At 37.3% G+C, this 21,849-nt stretch overlaps 1 protein-coding gene across 1 annotated transcript in view; it reads left to right on the top strand.

Moving 5' to 3' along the window:
* LOC117228866 (protein Wnt-4) overlaps window positions 1-21,849 on the top strand; it is a 178,860-nt gene that overhangs the window by 138,871 nt on the left and 18,140 nt on the right. Inside the window, exons 2-4 of the mRNA XM_033484893.2 lie at window positions 5,245-5,425; window positions 17,943-18,066; window positions 19,635-19,792. Coding sequence (XP_033340784.1) covers window positions 5,245-5,425; window positions 17,943-18,066; window positions 19,635-19,792 — 463 coding nt within the window. The remainder of the gene's footprint in view (window positions 1-5,244; window positions 5,426-17,942; window positions 18,067-19,634; window positions 19,793-21,849) is intronic.

Here is a 21,849-nt window from a genome sequence, read left to right as displayed (position 1 = left end):
ATTATAATCGTCTAACCGTATTATGCTTCGCGAAACGTAAGAATATCGGAAAAGTAACTAATTTCGTACATCTTGTTAATTTTAATCTGATCGGATAAGATTCTTTGATTTCATTGTTAAACTATATTATTATTCATTCCATTATTAATTATATTATTATTTATTTCACTATTAATTATATAATTATCAATTATAGTATAATTATAATAAGAGTATAATAAAGTACAATTATTTACTCACGTCAGATTTGGAAAATAATATTTACGCTAACTTATTATAATCGTCTAACCGTATTATGCTTCGCGAAACGTAAGAATGTCGGAAAAATAACGAATTTCGTACATCTTGTCGATTTCAATCCGATCGAATAAGATTCTTTGATTTCATGAAATTTCTTTTAGACGGTCGGCGCGGCGGCCAAAGTGTTGAAAAAGAGACGGACTTGTTTCTTTTATGGTTTTAAGACGAGATTAAGAGAAGATCGCGCGTATTCTTTATGCGCGCGTGCAAGCCGATGGCCGGCGATCGTTCCGAACGGTGCCCACGGGGTTGTAATCATCGTTTTCGAGACAGCCAAGGCCACACCCTTGATTCTCATTAAGATTTACCGCCTAAACGAGCGCTACCTATGTCCGGGCGAGACGGGGCTACCATCCGGACCCCTCGTCGAAAATAATATAAAATGATGCGGCCCCCTTTTTAGAGCGACGACGCCGATTAAGCGCGACCGGCCTTCTCGACTCCTTCGGAATCTCCTCTTACAGCTGATTCCCAGACTAATCGTGAAAATCATAAAACTTCGCCCGACTCTAACGAATCTTACATTGTCCTTCGGAACATTCTGAAGAAAAACGATAATATAACAAACTTAATTTAAAGATTCTTCTTAATTTAAAGGCGCTTTAAAGATTTTTCAGTTTCAAATACTCGAATTGTCATTCTTTGAAAGCTACGTATTCGGGTTTTAGATATTTCATTCGCCAATCGTTTATCGTACCATCGATATTTTATTTATTATTTCTCTTATGATTTACTTCACGATCTTGTCCCTGATAAATTCGTTGTACGGAATTCGTTGTATTCGTCGCGAGTGCGTTTTTCACTTAGTATATTTTCACTTCGTTGTATCTACATTCTGACGAATGCATAAAATGCGCGGTCTAATAATAAAGCTCGCAGAAGTTTCTCAAATTCAACGAACCCGAATAAACGAAACACCGTGCGGAAAGGTCAGGGGTTAACCCTCCGAAGGTTCATTAACGGTGCCGAGCTATAAATAAATGGAACAAACGAATACTGCGGGCCTTTGAGACACGTGTCCAAAATAATATAATTAATAATAATAATAATAATAATAATAATATAATAATAATAATATAATAATAATAATAATATAATAATAATATATAATATAATTATAATAATAATATAATAATAATATATAATATAATTATAATAATAATATAATAATAATATATAATATAATTATAATAATAATATAATAATAATATAGTTTAAAATGAGAATATCGCATGTGATCTTTACATCGCATTTAGAAATCGCTCCGGGCGATTGAAAAGAGAAGGTTCGGTCGCAAACGGGCCCGACAAAACCTAATATATATATATAAATAGTCGGCCAGGCACGCAAAATGTTCGAAAGTCGCAGAAGGAGACCGAATCCGAGGAGCGGCCGTGATTCGCGTTTTACAATGAAATATTCCGAGAACGATACACAAGGCGTTCCTTACGGAGGAGCACGTAAGGCTACCGAGGATCACGGCAGAAGGAACTTTCGGCGTGACGAACCACCTATAATTAGAGCAGGTATTCGAGTGAAAATTATAGAGGGGAAAAGGACGAAGGGCAAGCTAGGGTAAGCGATGGCGGTGGGGAAGAAACCGGGCGAGGATTCTGGAGGGGAAGCCGTAGCCGCGAACTGGTATCGTGGACTAGCGACAAGGGAAAAGCCAAGGAAGCGAGTTTAAAGGGTCTTCTTTCCTCAAAGGGTTGTTCGACGACGAATTTTTCAGATCTCTCCAGAATATGGAACACGCTCTCCTCCCATTATTATTCGCAAGATCGCCGAGAAAAAGCCGAAGTGGAAAATACACTGACTCGAACTGTTTCGTTTGCGCCAGGACCGCTGAAAATACTGAATCTTAGCTCTTTCGAACGTTCTAGTATAATGGAAACATTTTTGTATAAAATTTGAGACATCGTTTATCCTGTTATCGTTGACAAGCGTCTTAGAAATATTTGTCGAATGATTTTATTATATTGATTTTTCACATCTCGGTACCTCATCGAACCGATATTACAAGTCAGTTGGAATTAGAACGGCGAGTTAAAGAATTCTGTTGAAGATGATATTGTTGTCAACGCATATATAACATGATAATCTATCGATGAGAATCTCATCATTTTTAGCCTACATAGTTTAGTCTACATATTGACAATTCTATGAATAGAATTGTTATTCAAAATTCTGTTAATCAAATTATTATTCAAAGTTCTATTAATAGAATTACTACTCAAACTTCTATTTAATAGAATTGCTATTCAAAATTCTATTAATAGCATTCCTACTCAGAGTTCTATTAATAGGATTACTATTCAAAAATTCTATTAATAGAATTACTACTCAAAAATTCTATTAATAAAATTACTACTCAAAAATTCTATTAATAGAATTACTATTCAAAATTCTATTAATAGAATCACTATTCAAAATTCTGTTAATACAGTTACTACTTAAAATTCTATCAGTAGAATTACTACTCAGAATTCTATCGATAGAATTATTATTCAGAATTCTATTAATAGAATTAATACTCAAATCCCTATCAATCGAATTACTATTAAAAATTCTATTAATAGAATTACTACTCAAAAATTCTATTAATAGAATTACTATTCAAAATTCTATTAATAGAATCACTATTCAAAATTCTGTTAATACAGTTATACTACTTAAAATTCTATCAGTAGAATTACTACTCAGAATTCTATCGATAGAATTATTATTCAGAATTCTATTAATAGAATTAATACTCAAATCCCTATATCAATCGAATTACTATTAAAAATTCTGTTAATAGAATTACTACTCAAAGATTCTATTAATAGAATTATTATTCAAAATTCTATTATTAAAATTACTATTCAGAATTCTATTAATGTAATTACTATTAAAAATTCTATTATCCCGATGGGACAAAGTGTTAACCAAGGCTAATACAAAGATCAAACATATCGTCTTATGAGCAGAATGTTCGAAAGAACTGTACCCAAAGAAGCGACTAGCTTCTCGAGCGTTAGAAAAGGATCAGACGGGAAAGCAGCTTAGGGCCCGTCCGCGGCGACTGGGTCGCAAATATTTCCACGCAACAATCGTCGAGCGAAGAGCGTATAGGTTCTGCCAGCAGGTGCTTATTACCGGGCCGGCATCAAATAAATTCGATAATTGTGCCGGCAGTGACTTTCTATCGAAGCGGCCGACCACCCGTGCAACGGATCGAACATCCCGGCGAATTGAATTTGACACGCTTTCTCTGTGTAACAAGCCCGGGGAACTTTCACCCGGTCGTATGAACTATTGGTACTAAAACATTGTCCCTTGCCCCTACGCGGCTTTTACACGGATTCCATTGAATTCCGTATTGACCTTCGTCGGCTGGCCAAGCGCGAGGTATGTACTTGTTAGAGAAGCGGTCGGTTGCGGTCAGCGGCAGCTTGTTTCGTAACAACCGTATCGCGGGCTAAAAGAACCACTGAAATTAAACAGTATTCTTTTCGCCGTGTATTGTTGCGCTCCCCGGGCCCCGACGGAACAATGGAGCTGTAAATACAGCGACGTACGCGTGGATATCACCTCGACGAGCCTGCCCCAGCTCTCCTTTCTAGATAAATTATCCCTTAATGAGCGCCAATGTACGCGGATCAATGGCGGAAATATCGTCCTTTTCCGATGGTCAGCATCGCGTCTCGATTATTTACCGATCTTGCGCGTAGACTCGCGGATTTCACGAATTCACCATAAAATCGGATGGCAGAAATGTACAAATAATAAAATGTATTCGTCTTAATTTGTCAACTTATTCGAATTATTTGAAAGAGAACACAAATTTTACAGAGTTCGTTGTAACTGAAATTTTGTATGAAATCATAATCTCACCCTACAATTTCCACCCCACACTTCGAAGTTAATCTAAGTCTTCATTGAAGATATCTGTTACCATTTAAAATTCTTATTCAGAAGTTATTTTAAAAAATTCATTACAATTTAAATGGGAAATTAATTTAAATAGATTTTATTTAAGTGGAATTTAAATTGTAATGAGTTTTTATAAATAGAATTTAAATTGTAATGCGTTTTTCAATAAATTCTGAATAAGAATTTTAAATGCTAATAGATCTTCAATGAAGATTTAAATTAATTTGGGTTTGTTTAGATGAAATTACGTTCAAGAATTCAATTCTGTTAAAAATCTATAACAATAAATTTGCTATGAAATCGTAATTGATCTTACCCTTCGATTTAAGATCTTTATTCATCGCCATAATTTAAACGTCTAATAAAAATTCATTATACTTCAAAATTTACATATTTCCCATGAAAAATTCATTGCAAAGTTAAATTTCTTAACATTTCGATTTTCGTCTGTCATTCGAACCAAATGCAACTATCTCCGACACATAAAAGACAATTCAGATCACGTCGCATTCGGTCGAAATTTCGAAATATCGCACTTCTTCAAAAAGCGAATATTTTAACGAGTAACCTCCGAGTCTAAAAGATTCGCTTCTCTCTTGAAAAAGTGCGATATTTCGAAAATTCGACCGAATGCGACGTGATCTGAATTTTCTTAAGAAATTTAACCTTGCAATGAATTTTTAATGGGAAATATGTAAATTCTGAAATATAATGAATTTTTATTAGACATTGAAATTATGGCGATGAATAAAGATCTTAAATCGAAGGGTAAGATCTCAATTACGATTTCATAATAAATTTATTGTAATAGATTTAAAAAAAAATTTTTTTTTAAATTTTAACGAGTAACCTCCGAGCCTAAAAGATTCGATTCGTCGTTGAAAGGTGTTTCGACGAGCGTCGCCGATGCGGGTCGATCGCAGGGATGTTCTAGCGCGATCGAGGCATCGGCGTCGGCCGGTCGATTAGGGGACCGGGCTGGGCCGTAGCATAATAATAACGCGTCGAACGCTTCCGGGATTGTTTCAGGTACCTGGGAGTGGAGCCCCGGCTGAATAGCGGATCGGCCCAGGGCAGCAGCACCGACGGACAGGCACAGATCGTCGGCGCGGGTGTGATCGGCCCGGCGAGCGCCGAAAAGAACTGCAAGAGCGTGCACCTGACCGCCAAGCAGCAGGCGATATGCTCCCGCTCGCCACCCGTCCTGCAGGTATTTACCTCGCGGCAGGGGCCGAAGAACCTCTCGGATTAATGCCCGGGGAAGCACGCGGCTAATTCGATTCACGAGACCCGCGCGCGAGAAAGACGGAGAGAACGCGGTGACGGGGCGACCGAGAGGGCACTACCGGAGAGCGGGAAAAAATCAGAGGGAGAGGGAAAGAGGGTGGGAGAGAGAGCGAGGGGACCAGGGAGAGGGGCAGATGGAACGAAAGAATATAATGCGGGGCAAAGGGAGCGAGAAAGAGAGAAACGAGGAGCCGGCGTATAAAGTTTGTCGGTGTAATTTTTCGTGCGGCGCGACCGCTTTAACGCTCGAACCCGCTCCATCGACGAAGACGACGACGACGAATCGTTTCCATTTTTCTTCCCCTTTATGCGCGCGCCGAGCTTTTCACGGGCATACCTTTGTGATACCCGGTGAATCGCGCGGTATAGAGATAGAGGACGCGAGAGGCGTTAGGCCGCGTCTCCACGGGCGAGCAAGATTAGGGGTGGCTCTCTTTCGGGCTCCGTTCGAAGCATCGGATCATCGCGCAATAAGTTAGCGCCGCGTTTTCATGTTCTCGTCTTCTTTAACGCCCCTTCGAACGTTTCTCGTTGCTTTCAAAATTCGCCCGGCCAGTACTTATTCTAATCATTTTTGTTACAATTGGGCTGCGGAATCGCGCATTTATAAGTGCGCGATTCCGCAGTCAAATTGTAGCAAAAATTGCACGAAGTCTACGCAAAAGCAATCTTATAACTAGCCCGCGAATTCAGGTGCATTTTTTTACATCATTTTACAGAAATTCGAGTGAAAGGAAAAGTTCCGTTTGTGGACTACAAGATTAGTTATCGTGAAGAGAAAATAAAAATACTATTAGACTTTGTTAATTAATAGATAATAATAGTTAATTCAAGGTTTTATTTCGTTTCGAAAATCTGCCATAAATGCGTAAAAATCCGCGGTCTAACTATACCTATCTGTGGCCGTGGTTTGTATTTTCACTAAGGAAAAAGTTACTTCGGATAACCTGAAGAATTCCTCATTTCCGGATTGCGAGACATTTTTGGGACACCCTGAACAGTAAATTAACCCTAATTGACGCACAGATTTTACACAAAAATAGAAGAATTTGAGAATGAGATACGATTGACGAAATACGATTGTTCGCGCCTTGCGGCCCGTTTTTATGGTTGTTGACAGTCGCTAACTATAAAAATGAATCGCAAGACGTAAACAATCGTATCTCTGTTTCCAAATTGTCTAGTTTTGTGTACGATCCGAGCGCGTCAATTAGGCAGAGAATCTATCGTATTCTAATATAAATCGTACGAAGTTTAAATGACCTTAAATTAAATAAACGAAAATAAAATTAATTAAAATTAAATAAAATGAAACAAAATTAAATAGAATTAAATAAAATGAAACAAAATTAAATAAAATTAAATAAAATGAAACAAAATTAAATAAAATTAAATAAAATTAAACAGAATTAAATAAAATTAAATAAACGAAATCTTGGCATTGTTGCAATGTACACGAGTCGCGTTTAGGGCTCGGTAGTTCCATCGTTGACAATCATAAAATCATCAGGAGCGCGAGTCCTCGGGAGGATTAATGAGCGTCTCACGTAAGAGTAACAGTGAATTACACTTAACGGCAGAAAATGGTAGATATCCGAAGCTGATAAAAACAGCACAGAGCCGTTTACGCTCTGCTCGCTTAAGCGACGACAACTGCGAATTACACAGTCAGCGGTGGAAGCATCGCGTGGTTCTACTCGCGCAGATAATGACCGTCCACGCGGGGATCGCTGTCGAGAGAGTAGACGTTACGTGTTTCTGCCTGCTTTCAGCGTGAACACCTGTGCATCACACTTCTCGAGAGTAGAAACTACACTCGCTTTGAGCGTAATAGCCGACCGAACGTCGTTTCCAGGCCTCCGTTCATTAGTGTAGTTCTACTCTCGAGAGTTGTTCACGCGTGAAGATGTATCATCGCTCTCGTGTGTAGTAGAACTCTCTAGCGACACATACACGCGCGCGCGCGCGCGCACACACGCACACATTTGCACACAAATAGGCACACCTGAGATTCATCTCCCGACAGTTTACTCTGCAACAGCGTGACGCTTCTACAGTGCATAACTGGCTGGAGTCTACACGCGTGGATACGTAGCATGAGTCTCGTTTAGGCGAGGATCGAAAAAAGGGCGGTCTCGACGGACAAAGAGCGTCTTAATGAATAAAGTGAACGGAGCCTTTGGAAATACAATGTGTCGTCATCTTTGAGAACTGTTTTCGCGATTCTCGGGTACAAAATATTGCTCGCGGCAAAAAGTTTCCGATCGTATGCACTTACGCAAAATTGACGAAGAATATTCGCGTTTCAGGGTTGTAAAATGTTTCTCTTTCTATGCGGAATAGAGAACATAGGCGGGATTTAAATAAAGCAAATAAATACGGAATAACGCAATTTTTCATTTGTTATCGAAAAGAATCCGCGGAGGAAGCAAAATGTTGTGCGGAGAAATGTTTCCGATCGGCAGAAATGTTGGAAAAAGGCTACCGATCATGGTTCGAATAACTAGCTCTACGAATGTCTCGAGCGGAGGAGGCGAACGTATAAACACAACTCGTGCCTGTGAAAATGTAAACAAACGCTTTTACCGCCGAGGCATCTGAAATACAAAACATTTCAGTCGGTGGATGAGTAAGACGGATTCGTGCAATGTGCATGCCATCGTGTAAATTGTATTCGAACGATTTAAAGTTGAGAGTAATCGAACTTCTCGAGCAAGGTAATAGTCGAAGAAAAGTCGCAGAAATTATAGGATGTGGTCGGGGTACGATAAGTGACATAAAAAAGAAGTACAACGAAGCAGGCAGTGTATCTGACCGTAAGAAAAGTGGTCGTCCTCGTGCAACGAGTAGAAAAGACGGTAGAAAATTGCGCGCAATTGCTAAAAATACGAGCCGAGCTACGTCAAAACGAACAAACGAACGGTGGATCTCGAGCGTCTGTGACCGTGCTGTCAAAAATCGATTAAATGAAGCGGGCTTCTCATTTCGAAAGGCAAAAACAAAACCTTTGCTCGCAAAGGAATACGAGAAGAAAGGCTCAAAGTGGTGTAAGGAACACGCAAATTGGTATGTGGAGGATTGGTGCAAAGTAATATTTAGCGACGAGTCTCGTGTTCGTCTTGGAGTAGGGAATGACGAAGAAACATTCGTTTGGCGGAGATCTAACGAAAAATTTAACGGAGATTGCACGAATTGTAAACAAAAATATCCGCGATCTTATATGATACGGAATTGTATAACGAAAAAGGGAGTGGGAGAACTATGCGTTGTATACCAGAACGTGAACGCAGGAACATATATTAATATTTTGGAAGATTTCTTAATTCCAAGCATAGAGAAGCGATTCGGAGATTCTTCAAATTTCATTTTCCAAAATAACAACGCTAGCTGTCACCGCAGAAAATTAGTAAAAATCTGTTTAGTACAAAATCGTATTAAAACATTGAAGTTGCCTGCGAACAGCCCGGATTTGAACCCAATCGAGAACATGTGGGCAAAATTGAAGAAATTGATTCACGAGGAAAAACCAAAAACTAAAGAGGAACTTCGACGTGCGATAAAATCGTCGTGGAAAGAAATTTCGCCTAGGGATTGCGAAAACTTAGCAAGGTCGATGCCCCGACGCATTAAAAGCGTCGTACGAGCACGTGGTAATTTCAGAAAATATTAATAACTCAATGATCGGAAACTTTTATTCAACATTTGTACGAATCGGAAACTTTCTTTTACGTAACATTTTGTTTTCTCTGTGGTTTTCTTTTTTATAATCAATTAAAGACTGTGTTATGTTGTACTCATTTACTTTATTTGCATATAAGAACATTTTATAACTCCAAAAAATGCGAACATTCTTTGTAAATTGTACATTAGTGTATATAAAATCGGAAAATTTTTGCCAGAGGTTTTAGAAAGACAAATAAATGTTGCTTTCGTTATATTCTTATTACAAGAAATAAATAAATGTTGCTTCCGTTATATTCTTATTACAAGAAATAAATAAATGTTGCTTCTGTTATATTCTTATCACAGGGAATAAATAAATATTGCTTCTGTTATATTCTTATCACAGGGAATAAATAAATATTGCTTCTGTTATATTCATATCACAAGGAATAAATAAATATTGCTTCTGTTATATTCATATCACAAAAAATCTTCGCCAACGAAACAAAAATATCTTATTCCAATCTTTGCAAAATTGTCGCCTAAAGGTTTTTCGCGTTAAATGTTTCCGACATTATAAGAATTAGATTAAAAGCAACCCGTGCATCGTCCTCGACGATTAAAACGATCGTGTCTCCGAAGTTCGATCGGGCTGTAGAAACTAATATGCGGAAAGCGAGGACAAATATTTCGCAGCCGAAATTCGTGGTTCCAAAGATATCACATCGACTTCGCCGAGGTTCCACGCGCAATCCACATTCCCGATCCGTGAGATCGCTGAATTCACGAGTTCATTTCCCGACAGCGAGTGTCTCGGAAGGAGGTCGTCTCGTAGGGTTCACTGAAGACCCTGACTGTTGCAGAGCTGGACTATTAAATATTGCACGCGCGGCAAACGAAAGCTACAACTCGAGCCTGGCATTCCGGGAGTTCTTTAGAATCGTGCGAATCCAACCAGTGCCCTCGCGCGCCGCCAACCTGCCCTTAAAGGGACGTTCAATTTTCCGTCGCGATTCCGGATCGCTTTAACGACGAAAACCGAGACGAAAAACCAGATTGCAGAACCTGGGCTTCGCCGGTACCCCTAATATTTGCTTTCTTTTGTCCGGGGAATTTTCTCGGAGAAAAAAAAACCGTCGCCTTTGTTTTAACGACTTTCTTTCTCGTTTTTCGCGGAAATTAACGTGTCCGACGGCGTGTGTCTCCCACGACGACCACCGTCTGACGTTTTACGCGAAGACGATCAACTTTGGCTGCTCTGTCCACGTAATCGCGGCATTAACACTAATGCCGTTCGCAGATCTTAGATATGATTCTTTCGTTTGACGCCGGCATAATAGCTTGGAAATTTTAGATTTTAAAAAAAATTTCGGAGATGGCGGTAATATGAATTCCTAACATTAAGATATGTCATCGAAGAATTTTCGTACTTAATTCTTAGTTAAATAAGCACAATGCTACAGTTAGTTTGCTGCCTTTTAACACCTAAGAAATCTAGTTCAAATGTTATTTCAGTTTTTTAACCCTTAAATGCATGAATTAATGAATTTTATTTAAAAAATAGGGTTATAATTTTTCAAATGAGTGGAAATCGGGAAAAATATTAAAAAAAATTATAAGTCATATCTTATAGGGTTTTTATTGAAAAATATTAATGATTCATTTTTGGTACACTATGCAAAATAGACATAAAAATTCTTTAGTTAGTATGACATAACTATAACAAAATTATAAACCACATGCATACCACACCAAAACAAAACCAACAAACCAATAAAGGAAGCATAGTACTAAATACATGTCGTAATTATTACCATTAGTGCATGTTGTCCCATTTTTGCATCAACACGAAATAAGCCCTCCATACACATGATAGTTACGGAATATAGACAAAAGTACTAGCAAATTAATAAATAAGAGCCTTACCTTTAGAAAATATTGTTTGTTTAACGAATACACCAAAATATTTCTAAATAATCCACTTCCAAAAGTACGTAAATGAACCCGCTATCAAAAATGCGCGCCAATTGGTATAACGTCAGAAAGATACAAATATTGAAGTCAAATGTCATTATTTTAGTTAATTTTTGATAAGTCAATGGACAAAGGAATCACTGCCATTCAGCCAAATGTATCGATATCAAAACTGTTGTCGGGTATCCGCGCAAAAAGTTATTGATTCATTTTTGGGACTCTATGCATTTAAGGGTTAAAATGGCACCGAAGTGGTACCACCGGCGTACAACAGATAGTTTTTGCCAGTTTTTACCAGCGTGGTGCCACCGGACGGCATGGTGTTAATATTTGCCGAATTAGGTTGACTCGGAGCTGACAAAGAGTTGCGATCGTATAAGTTAGTTTATATTGGTGTGCAGAGAGAATGATCGCTGAAAACCGAGAACTTTGACCGACTTGCACCGTCACAACGAGTTAGAGCGACGATGATTTCGTAGATGATCTACGAAATGATCTACGAAATGATCTAAAAATGAATACGTCGAACATAAAACTGTAAGGAGATTAGAACAATTTGAGGATATTGTTGCATTATTTTCAACTTATCGGGATCGTTAAAAGAAGAAAGACAGTTTCTTCTAAGCTATGTTCGTTGCAATTAACTTAGGCACTTTTTGCTTTGCACAAAGATCCGCAGTCCGGTTATTAGTATCTAAAGATAAATAAAGTCGTACGAGAAGCAAAAACTGTCTCGTTCGATCAGGAAAATTATTAACACTAAACCTGTAACTGCCTTATATAAACGATTAGAACAAATCCATTTAATTTCTGCGAAGTTTTTATTACCAAACTTGCTGCAATAGTGTAATCTATTCTACCGTTTTCCATAAAAGAGTCTCTAAAGTTTGCAGAATCGTAACATTTCTTATCACCACAATCAATTGTAATTTAACGCTATTTTTACCGCAGGGTTCAAAGTTCACCTCTTAAGATCTCAATTTGACACGATTTTTCAATTTTAATTATTTCCCAAGATCGGTCAGACTTTTCCTTAAATTGAGACTGTTCAGCTTCTCCTATAAACATTACAAAAATAATCTGGCACACTTAGGCGTATACAGAAGATCGGTAAAAACAGTGTTTAAAAAAATTCTTGTATAGTCATTCCTTGGAAAAGTTTACTCGTTCGTTAGAGAAGATCTTAAATCCCGAAAAAAATTCAAGTTATTCGGACCAACTCGAAGAAGGTTCGAAAAGAAAGGTGTTAACGTACTTTCTGAGGTGAATGTACATAAACTGCGAGCCCAGGTACGAAGCAGGATAAAAATCGCTTTCTGCGAGCGATTGCTTTGTTTCGCCGCGATTCGTTGCGGCTCGCCGTGGAAACGCGCGGGTTCACGTTCCCGAAAATCGCGTTTACCTTTCCCTAATGCACAAATCTTGTCGGGGGTTGGGGGCAGAGGGGATGCGGGCGCGTCTAGAAACCGGTGCCTAGGTAAACTCGAGGCCTCGGGCCTCGATATCTCTTTGAGCGAAGCCGCCCGGCATCGCTTTTCCGAGCCCCGGTTACCGACAAAAGACCGGCTATGAATATTCATATTGAGCCCGATCCCGGCCCGGCCCGCACGCGGCCGCTTCAATTCCGAGCGATCAAACCGGATACGTCGGCCGGTGCCCCGTCGTCGAACATCCTCCCGAGGGAGGCTGAGACTCGGAGAAGGACCGGGCACCGCCGATTTATTGTCGCGTTTGCATTAAAATCTCGTGGTGATCCGACCGACCCACACTTCGTTCGACGTTCGACGGGGATCGGCATCTTATTGGACCTGTTCCACCTTCGTGCAAGTCCTCGATTTCTCTCCGCGACGCGAGATGTTTCTGCAATTAGGGGACAGGCTTTTCTCGAGCGCGGCAGGTGAAGCGTTGCGTTAATTACCATTCTTGAAGACGTTTGTTATCGTCGTTATAAAACGGTGGTCTGCGAGACAATTTCGATTTTGTCGTCAGTAATCTCGCAACTTTTGAACAAGGTTTAATCGATTATTATTTTGTTTTTGTTCTTTAATTGTTACTTTTCTTGTGTTCTTTAATTATTAGTTTTCTCGTGTTCTTTAATTATTACTTTTCTTGCGTTCTTTAATTATTACTTTTCTTGCGTTCTTTAATTATTACTTTTCTTGCGTTCTTTAATTATTACTTTTCTCGCGTTCTTTAATTATTACTTTTCTTGCGTTCTTTAATTATTACTTTTCTTGCGTTCTTTAATTATTACTTTTCTTGCGTTCTTTAATTATTACTTTTCTCGCGTTCTTTAATTATTAGGTATTTTTCTTGTATTCTCAATGGTATATTTTTATCCGAATGAACGGTTTTCCTTTCGTTATATCAAAGACGTGCAATATTTTGTTAACCCTTTTATTCTTCAAATAAATTTATACTGTCTTCGGTATTTCGATATGGATTGTTATATCATTTCTTATAATAAACTTAATAACATCGTATCACGGTGCAGTTTTTACAGATGTGCACGTATTTTTTGAATCGAGTCTATGCGATCATTAGTGAAATTTTTTTATAAATATCGTAGAAGGAATGATAGAATAGAAATCACGTGACGCGTTGTTTAATATCTGATTATATTTGCAGCAGTTTCATGAAGTTTCATAAAAATGGTAACTTTTGCTTTAAGACAGTGAATTATTTGTCAGGAGTCCAAACGTGTGTACGTGGTCATATTTTTTGCAGCAGCCGCGATCTCGACGTATATTTGCATTAAAGAGCTCGAAGAATCCTCAAGATTTTCGTTTCGACAAATATGTTCTCGGTGCCGAGGTCAGGTCTCTGTTATAAGCTCGCTAAGGCAATTAAGAGTACCTGACGATTTCTACATAGACACGGCCGCGTGGAATGTTTGAAGTGGAATTTGAGTAGCCCCGTGGAATCTCGGTTGTCTGTTGTTTGAAAAATACACCTCTCCCGTTCAGATCTTCGAGATAGAAAATTACACGTTGCACACGCAAGGTGGCCGGCCCGCGTTTATCACCTGCGAGCATTCTCTCCTTTCTTTTGACATCGGAACTAATCCCATAAAACTCTTTAACGCGGCGAGGGACGACGGAAATGCTATCGGTGATCATTTTTCACCATTTTCGAAACCGAACGAGACTGTGATCTCGATTTTGGAAAGTTCTGAAGCACAGTAAACTCTTTCCAACTGTCCCTTGTAAACAGAAATGAACGATTATTCGAGCCTTTTATAATTACTGATTGTCAACAACTATAAAATAATAATATATATAATATATATAATAATAATAATAATCGTACCTGCACTTCCTAAATTGTCTATTTTTGTGTACAAGCTAGGGAGAATTAATTCGGGAGAATTTACTGTACCATCATAATACCATTACTATTATTATTACTATTACTATTACTATTACTATTACTATTACTATTACTATTACTATTACTATTACTATTACTATTACTATTACTATTACTATTACTATTACTATTACTATTACTATTACTATTACTATTACTATTACTATTACTATTACTATTACTATTACTATTACTATTACTATTACTATTACTATTACTATTACTATTACTATTACTATTACTATTACTATTACTATTACTATTACTATTACTATTACTATTACTATTACTATTACTATTACTATTACTATTACTATTACTATTACTATTACTATTACTATTACTATTACTATTACTATTACTATTACTATTACTATTACTATTACTATTACTATTACTATTACTATTACTATTACTATTACTATTACTATTACTATTACTATTACTATTACTATTACTATTACTATTACTATTACTATTACTATTACTATTACTATTACTATTACTATTACTATTACTATTACTATTACTATTACTATTACTATTACTATTACTATTACTATTACTATTACTATTACTATTACTATTACTATTACTATTACTATTACTATTACTATTACTATTACTATTACTATTACTATTACTATTACTATTACTATTACTATTACTATTACTATTACTATTACTATTACTATTACTATTACTATTACTATTACTATTACTATTACTATTACTATTACTATTACTATTACTATTACTATTACTATTACTATTACTATTACTATTACTATTACTATTACTATTACTATTACTATTACTATTACTATTACTATTACTATTACTATTACTATTACTATTACTATTACTATTACTATTACTATTACTATTACTATTACTATTACTATTACTATTACTATTACTATTACTATTACTATTACTATTACTATTACTATTACTATTACTATTACTATTACTATTACTATTACTATTACTATTACTATTACTATTACTATTACTATTACTATTACTATTACTATTACTATTACTATTACTATTACTATTACTATTACTATTACTATTACTATTACTATTACTATTACTATTACTATTACTATTACTATTACTATTACTATTACTATTACTATTACTATTACTATTACTATTACTATTACTATTACTATTACTATTACTATTACTATTACTATTACTATTACTATTACTATTACTATTACTATTACTATTACTATTACTATTACTATTACTATTACTATTACTATTACTATTACTATTACTATTACTATTACTATTACTATTACTATTACTATTACTATTACTATTACTATTACTATTACTATTACTATTACTATTACTATTACTATTACTATTACTATTACTATTACTATTACTATTACTATTACTATTACTATTACTATTACTATTACTATTACTATTACTATTACTATTACTATTACTATTACTATTACTATTACTATTACTATTACTATTACTATTACTATTACTATTACTATTACTATTACTATTACTATTACTATTACTATTACTATTACTATTACTATTACTATTACTATTACTATTACTATTACTATTACTATTACTATTACTATTACTATTACTATTACTATTACTATTACTATTACTATTACTATTACTATTACTATTACTATTACTATTACTATTACTATTACTATTACTATTACTATTACTATTATTATTATTATTATTACTATTGTAACTGAACAGGTGAAATTTTTAATGTTGCTACCAAAAGTGCACGAGCGAGAAATTAGGGAGAAGTTACAGTATATATCGTTCAGTATAATTATTTTCGTTGCCAAAATTGGTCAATTTTACTTCGATTCTCGATACATTTCCTCAAGAAGTGTATTCACAACTTTAATTTCCGGCTGAACTCGATTTGTTCGAGTTAAATAATAACACACAGGTGTTCAGCTTCTCACGAGTCACGATCAGCAAGAGAAATCATTATAAATACCAGTGGCCATATAGCTATTTACCGAATGGACACACAGGCACGCGGCTCGTGATTAATATTAATGGGCGATATAACATTGATTTCGAATAGCTATTAGCATAATTGTTCCGTTAGAGGAAACTGATTACACATTATAATTGCTCCCTGACACCGATCTAATTAACCGGAGCTCAATATTAAGCGCACGAACTTGATAATTGTGGACGCGCCTAACGCGTCCTGCCCGTTCGTCCTATTCCCGTCGACGATATACCGTCGCGTTCGAGTATAGTTCCATGAAATAACAACGCTATCGCTTCGATTGCCACGACGTTACCCGCGCTAAAAACCTCGTATATAATAAAAACCGTATAAAATTAATCTTCGTTATCTCCAACGAAAGGAATTTCATCGATGTCTGAAAAATGCAATGCGATAGAACTTCGAGTATCCGAATTCAAAATTAATGGTTAATCTTGTTATTTTCGATAAATTATTGGCACAACATAGCGTCAGACGATAGGTCGAGGTTAAATCGAGGTCCTTTTATAGTTCCATCGTTGCTATTTGGAGCAAACAAAAATCTAAATAACAAAGATCGAGAGAAATCGAGTTCGGTTAATCGAGGTTGCGTACCGTGGCACGGTTATTTTGCCAAGCAGTCTGTTTATTTCAAATTGATGGCTAATTTCTTTTTATTTTCGATAAATTATTGACACAACATAACGTCAGACGATAGGTCGAGGTTAAATCGAGGTCCTTTTATAGTTCCATCGTTGCTATTTGGAGCAAACAAAAATCTAAATAACAAAGATCTAGAGAAATCGAGTTCGGTTAATCGAGGTTGCGTACCGTGGCACGGTTATTTTGCCAAGCAGTCTGTTTATTTCAAATTGATGGCTAATTTCGTTTTATTTTCGATAAATTATTGACACAACATAGCGTCAGACGATAGGTCGAGGTTAAATCGAGGTCCTTTTATAGTTCCATCGTTGCTATTTGGAGCAAACAAAAATCTAAATAACAAAGATCTAGAGAAATCGAGTTCGGTTAATCGAGGTTGTGTACCGTGGCACGGTTATTTTGCCAAGCCGTCTGTTTATTTCAAATTGATGGCTAATTTCTTTTTATTTTCGATAAATTATTGACACAACATAGCGTCAGACGATAGGTCGAGGTTAAATCGAGGTCCTTTTATAGTCCCATCGTTGCTATTTGGAGCAAACAAAAATCTAAATAACAAAGATCTAGAGAAATCGAGTTCGGTTAATCGAGGTTGCGTACCGTGGCACGGTTATTTTGCCAAGCAGTCTGTTTATTTCATGAACAACGTTGCCTGGCAGTCGACGAAGTTAACAGAAAACCGGTAAACCGTTCCCCCGTGTAAACCCGCCACTCAATTTTCCTTTCCATTCACGGCTTTCACGGTCTTTACTTTCAGGCAGTCAGCGCGGGCGCGAGATTGGCCATAGAGGAGTGTCAGCACCAGTTTAGATCAGCCAGATGGAATTGTTCCATCACCCCGGAAAATCCGGAGAACGTTTTCGGCGGCGTGATGCTAGTCAGTAAGTAGACACGCAGCTTCTACCAATCTTCGACAAGCCACCGGAATCCTTGATAACGTGCGGGCTTCTGACAGCCACCGAAGATGCTCGATGGCCGTCGTCTTCGACCGAGCTAACGCGACTGCGATCGAATGTCGGATCGTCTCGGTGACAACGCAGTCCGTGATTTTACGAGTGCTCGCTTCTCCGTGTATTTTTTCTCGCCATTGGTTCGCGTAATAATACTTGTTTATATTTGGATAAATAGGTATATCGATAAAGAGAAACTTTAGACAAATTTTAGAGAAACTTTTAGAAATATACTTTTAATAGAAAACGAAAGGCACACGCGTTGTTTTCAACAATCTGTCAAAGTAGTGCCTTCGTTTCTTTTTATTTTAACAAGCCGCAATCTTCAGTTTTGTGAACGTTCACATTTTATTCGACACAAATGCTTGCAGATAATAGTTCATTCCTGTTATTTCGATTTTTATTTATGTTACCGAAAAGATATAAAATAAAGAAAAAATATAAAGTGGATTATTTTATTGAATTCTCAACACCGTACCTGCCGAGCACTAAAAGCGACGAATTTGTGTTGTTTTAGAAGATTAATAGGTCTGAATTTACGTAACCTTTGCGTCACACTTAAAATAATGTATGATTGAATTAAGATAAATCAATTATTTCCCGTGAAAATGTCTTCATAATTAGAACGACTCTAGAACAAAAAATACGTGGGTCATTTTGACCGGCACGGTTTTGTTCTTTTTTATTAAGCTTTCAAATCTCAGATGAGATTTATTCGCTGTACGTAAACCTTAAACAGTAATTATAACAGTAATGTATACATTTATGTTACTAATATATTTATATTACATTTATATTTATATATATATATATATATAAAATTTATATAAATATAAATGTAATATAAATATATTAGTAACATAAATGTATACATTACTGTTATAATTACTGTTTAAGGTTTACGTACAGCGAATAAATCTCATCTGAGATTTGAAAGCTTAATAAAAAAGAAAAAAACCGTGCCGGTCAAAATGACCCACGTAATAAACCCTTTTTGCATAAAGTATTTATAAATCATAGATGAGATATAATGTTTAACGCCTATCTCGAGCTTATCGTTAGAACTAAAAGTATATCAATTCCAATAGAATATTTATTTGCATTTATAAAAATCGTATTCAGCCGTTGAGATATTTCAAAACTCAATTACGTACGAATTTAACGAAGAAAATCTTAGACGAACAAACGGGACAGAGATAATAGAAGCTGAAGCAAGAATCGGTGAAAGGATTAAAGCGGCTCTGTCGAAGCACGTTGTCAAGGATCGGTTGGAAAAGGATCTCGTCGCGTCGCGGCGAGCCCGAAATAATTTTAATTAAAACTAATTCCCCGGAAAAGGAAAAATAGTGGGAGGGGAGGGGACGGAACGCGGAGGGTCTGTGCGGTTCCGTTCCGTTCCGTTCCGTTCCGTAATCACGGCCCGCGCCGTTAAGGGCGGCGGGTCGACGAAAATGGAAAAACTTCTCGGCAGCGACAAAATTTCTGGTGCATGTTCGCAGACAGTCGCGAGTCAGCGTTCGTGTATGCAATATCAGCGGCGGGGGTGGCTTACAGCGTCACCAGGGCCTGCTCCAGGGGCGAGCTCACCGATTGCTCCTGCGACAACCGGGTCAGGACACGCCGGCCGAATAACTGGGAGTGGGGCGGTTGCAGCGAGGTAATTTCACTCCCCGGTACCCGCCTATTTGTATTTCCGTTGTTCTTGAAAGAACAAGGACGCGACTAACTGCCCCCCGTAAATTAGGATTACTTCGCTCCTTGGCCGGGCTTATTCTCCGCCCCCGTCTCCTCCGCCGTCACCATCCCCCGAGATTCAATTGATCCTCCTCTTCTTCTTTCCCTTCCCTTTCTCCTCCGTTCCGTCCGATCCGAATAAATCCGCGACGAAATCTTATTTCCCGCGGATAACAAGCTTAAGCTTCTTAAACGGGCGCACGGTCGGTAAACAATCTCGCGAAATTTTTGTCCGAATGTTGAGAAAGTTTTCGCCCTCTGTGTTGTTCATGTAGGGGTAGCTTCTCTTCGACGAACGGGACGTGTCCTGTTGAGATAAATTAATAAATAGATTGCAGATTTTATAGATCTCTGACAGAAACGACTAGCTCGGATGTAAAATAGGAAAATTTATTTCACCCTTTGCACTCGTGTGGCGATTCCGAGGATCAAAGATTGTTATGTCGCGTCTCTAAATAATTTTATTAATAAAATTTGTTTATATTTAAAGAGCCGTTGAAAGCCGTAACTGTTGCACGGGTCACAATATTCAATTTCATATGCATAAAATGCACTAGGTTGTGTAAAATGGAAAAATCGTGGGTCGGGAAAATTATATTTTAAATTTTCCGTTAATTCGGCTTCGAGTGCAAACGGTTCATTTGTAGATATTATTGTGATACTCAATTCGTCGAAATTATTAAGAAGGGAAATAAACATCGAATACAAGGTAGTAAAAATATTTGAACGATTTTTTGTATGTTATCGTACTACTCGTTAGAATTGTTAAGGGAAGAAATAAACGTCAGATGCAAAGCAGCAAAAATGTTTAAACAATTTGGTAATGCTGTCGTGCCACTGTCGACTCATTGAAATTGTTAAGAAAGGAGATAAATGTTATATAGTTCCTACATCTCGTAATTAATGAAGACAATTTCTATTTTGCATAAAAAGCCGCAGTCTACTGATCAAGAAAATTAAATATTAACAACATAACGTCGATATAATAACAACATAAGAGATTGTTATAAAGTAAGCATTGACTTGGATTGATTTACATCGACAAGCTCAAATGTAACGTTAGAAGAAACTAAAAAATAAAATATAATTAACATATGTACTGACAAAAATCTGTCTCGTGCTTTCATTTGCGACAATAAAGAAGCAAATAATTTAACACTGCATCAAATAACTTTAAAATAAATTGCCACGCGTCGCGAGTTCGAAATAGTTTTCGAAGCCAAATTCCTCCATGAATTCATGAAATCATGAAACGCCTTACTCTAACGAGAATACCAATTACGCCAAAATGACGGCAGAAGAATCTTCTAAATTCGAGAACCACGAGAACGCAGAAATGTCCAGAGTCTGGCAACGGGAAACACGTCGGAAAGCCGGCGCGCGAGCTGCACGCAGAATTCTTCGGGCTGTTGCGCAACGTCTGTTAATTAAACGGGAAGTCGTAGACGGTTCAATTACCGAGCGAACTTCCATCGTCGAGGGGATTTCAATTTCGTGGCGAGAGTGTCGCGTAACGGGAGCCCGCGAATTCTTAATCAGCTTCTTTGTCGCGTCGATCGTAAATCAATCGGGAGCCCTCCCGCGAGAAACGTCGCGTCTGGTCGCGTTGCGTCGCGTCGCGTCCAATCTGCCGTCGGCCGGATAGTCGCGAAGAGTTAATGAAATTCCGTTCCGCCGACAAACGACGATTATTTTCACCCCTTTTTCCGGCCGTGAGGCAGCCGAACGGCGTAACAGTATCCTTTCGTTTGTGCGTGGGCGCGCACGCCACGCGAGTTAAGGGGGACCAACCCCTGCGCGGCCGATGCAAGAGAACAAACTGGTACCTATTTCTCAGAAGCTGTTCATACTAGCCTCTGCAAGCCTTTGCTTGTCATTTGATCTCCATATACGCTTCTGCATTTCAACGAGCTCGTTCCTTCGACTCTCGACCGCCGTTCTTACCCGTTCCTACGGTCCGCCATTTTGTTTATTTCGCCG

Source organism: Megalopta genalis, chromosome 1 (genome assembly GCF_051020955.1).
Source record: "Megalopta genalis isolate 19385.01 chromosome 1, iyMegGena1_principal, whole genome shotgun sequence".
In the NCBI taxonomy this organism is placed as follows: Eukaryota; Metazoa; Arthropoda; class Insecta; order Hymenoptera; family Halictidae; genus Megalopta; species Megalopta genalis.
Note: the sequence above shows the minus strand (reverse complement) of the source record. Positions and strands in the feature narration are given on the sequence as shown.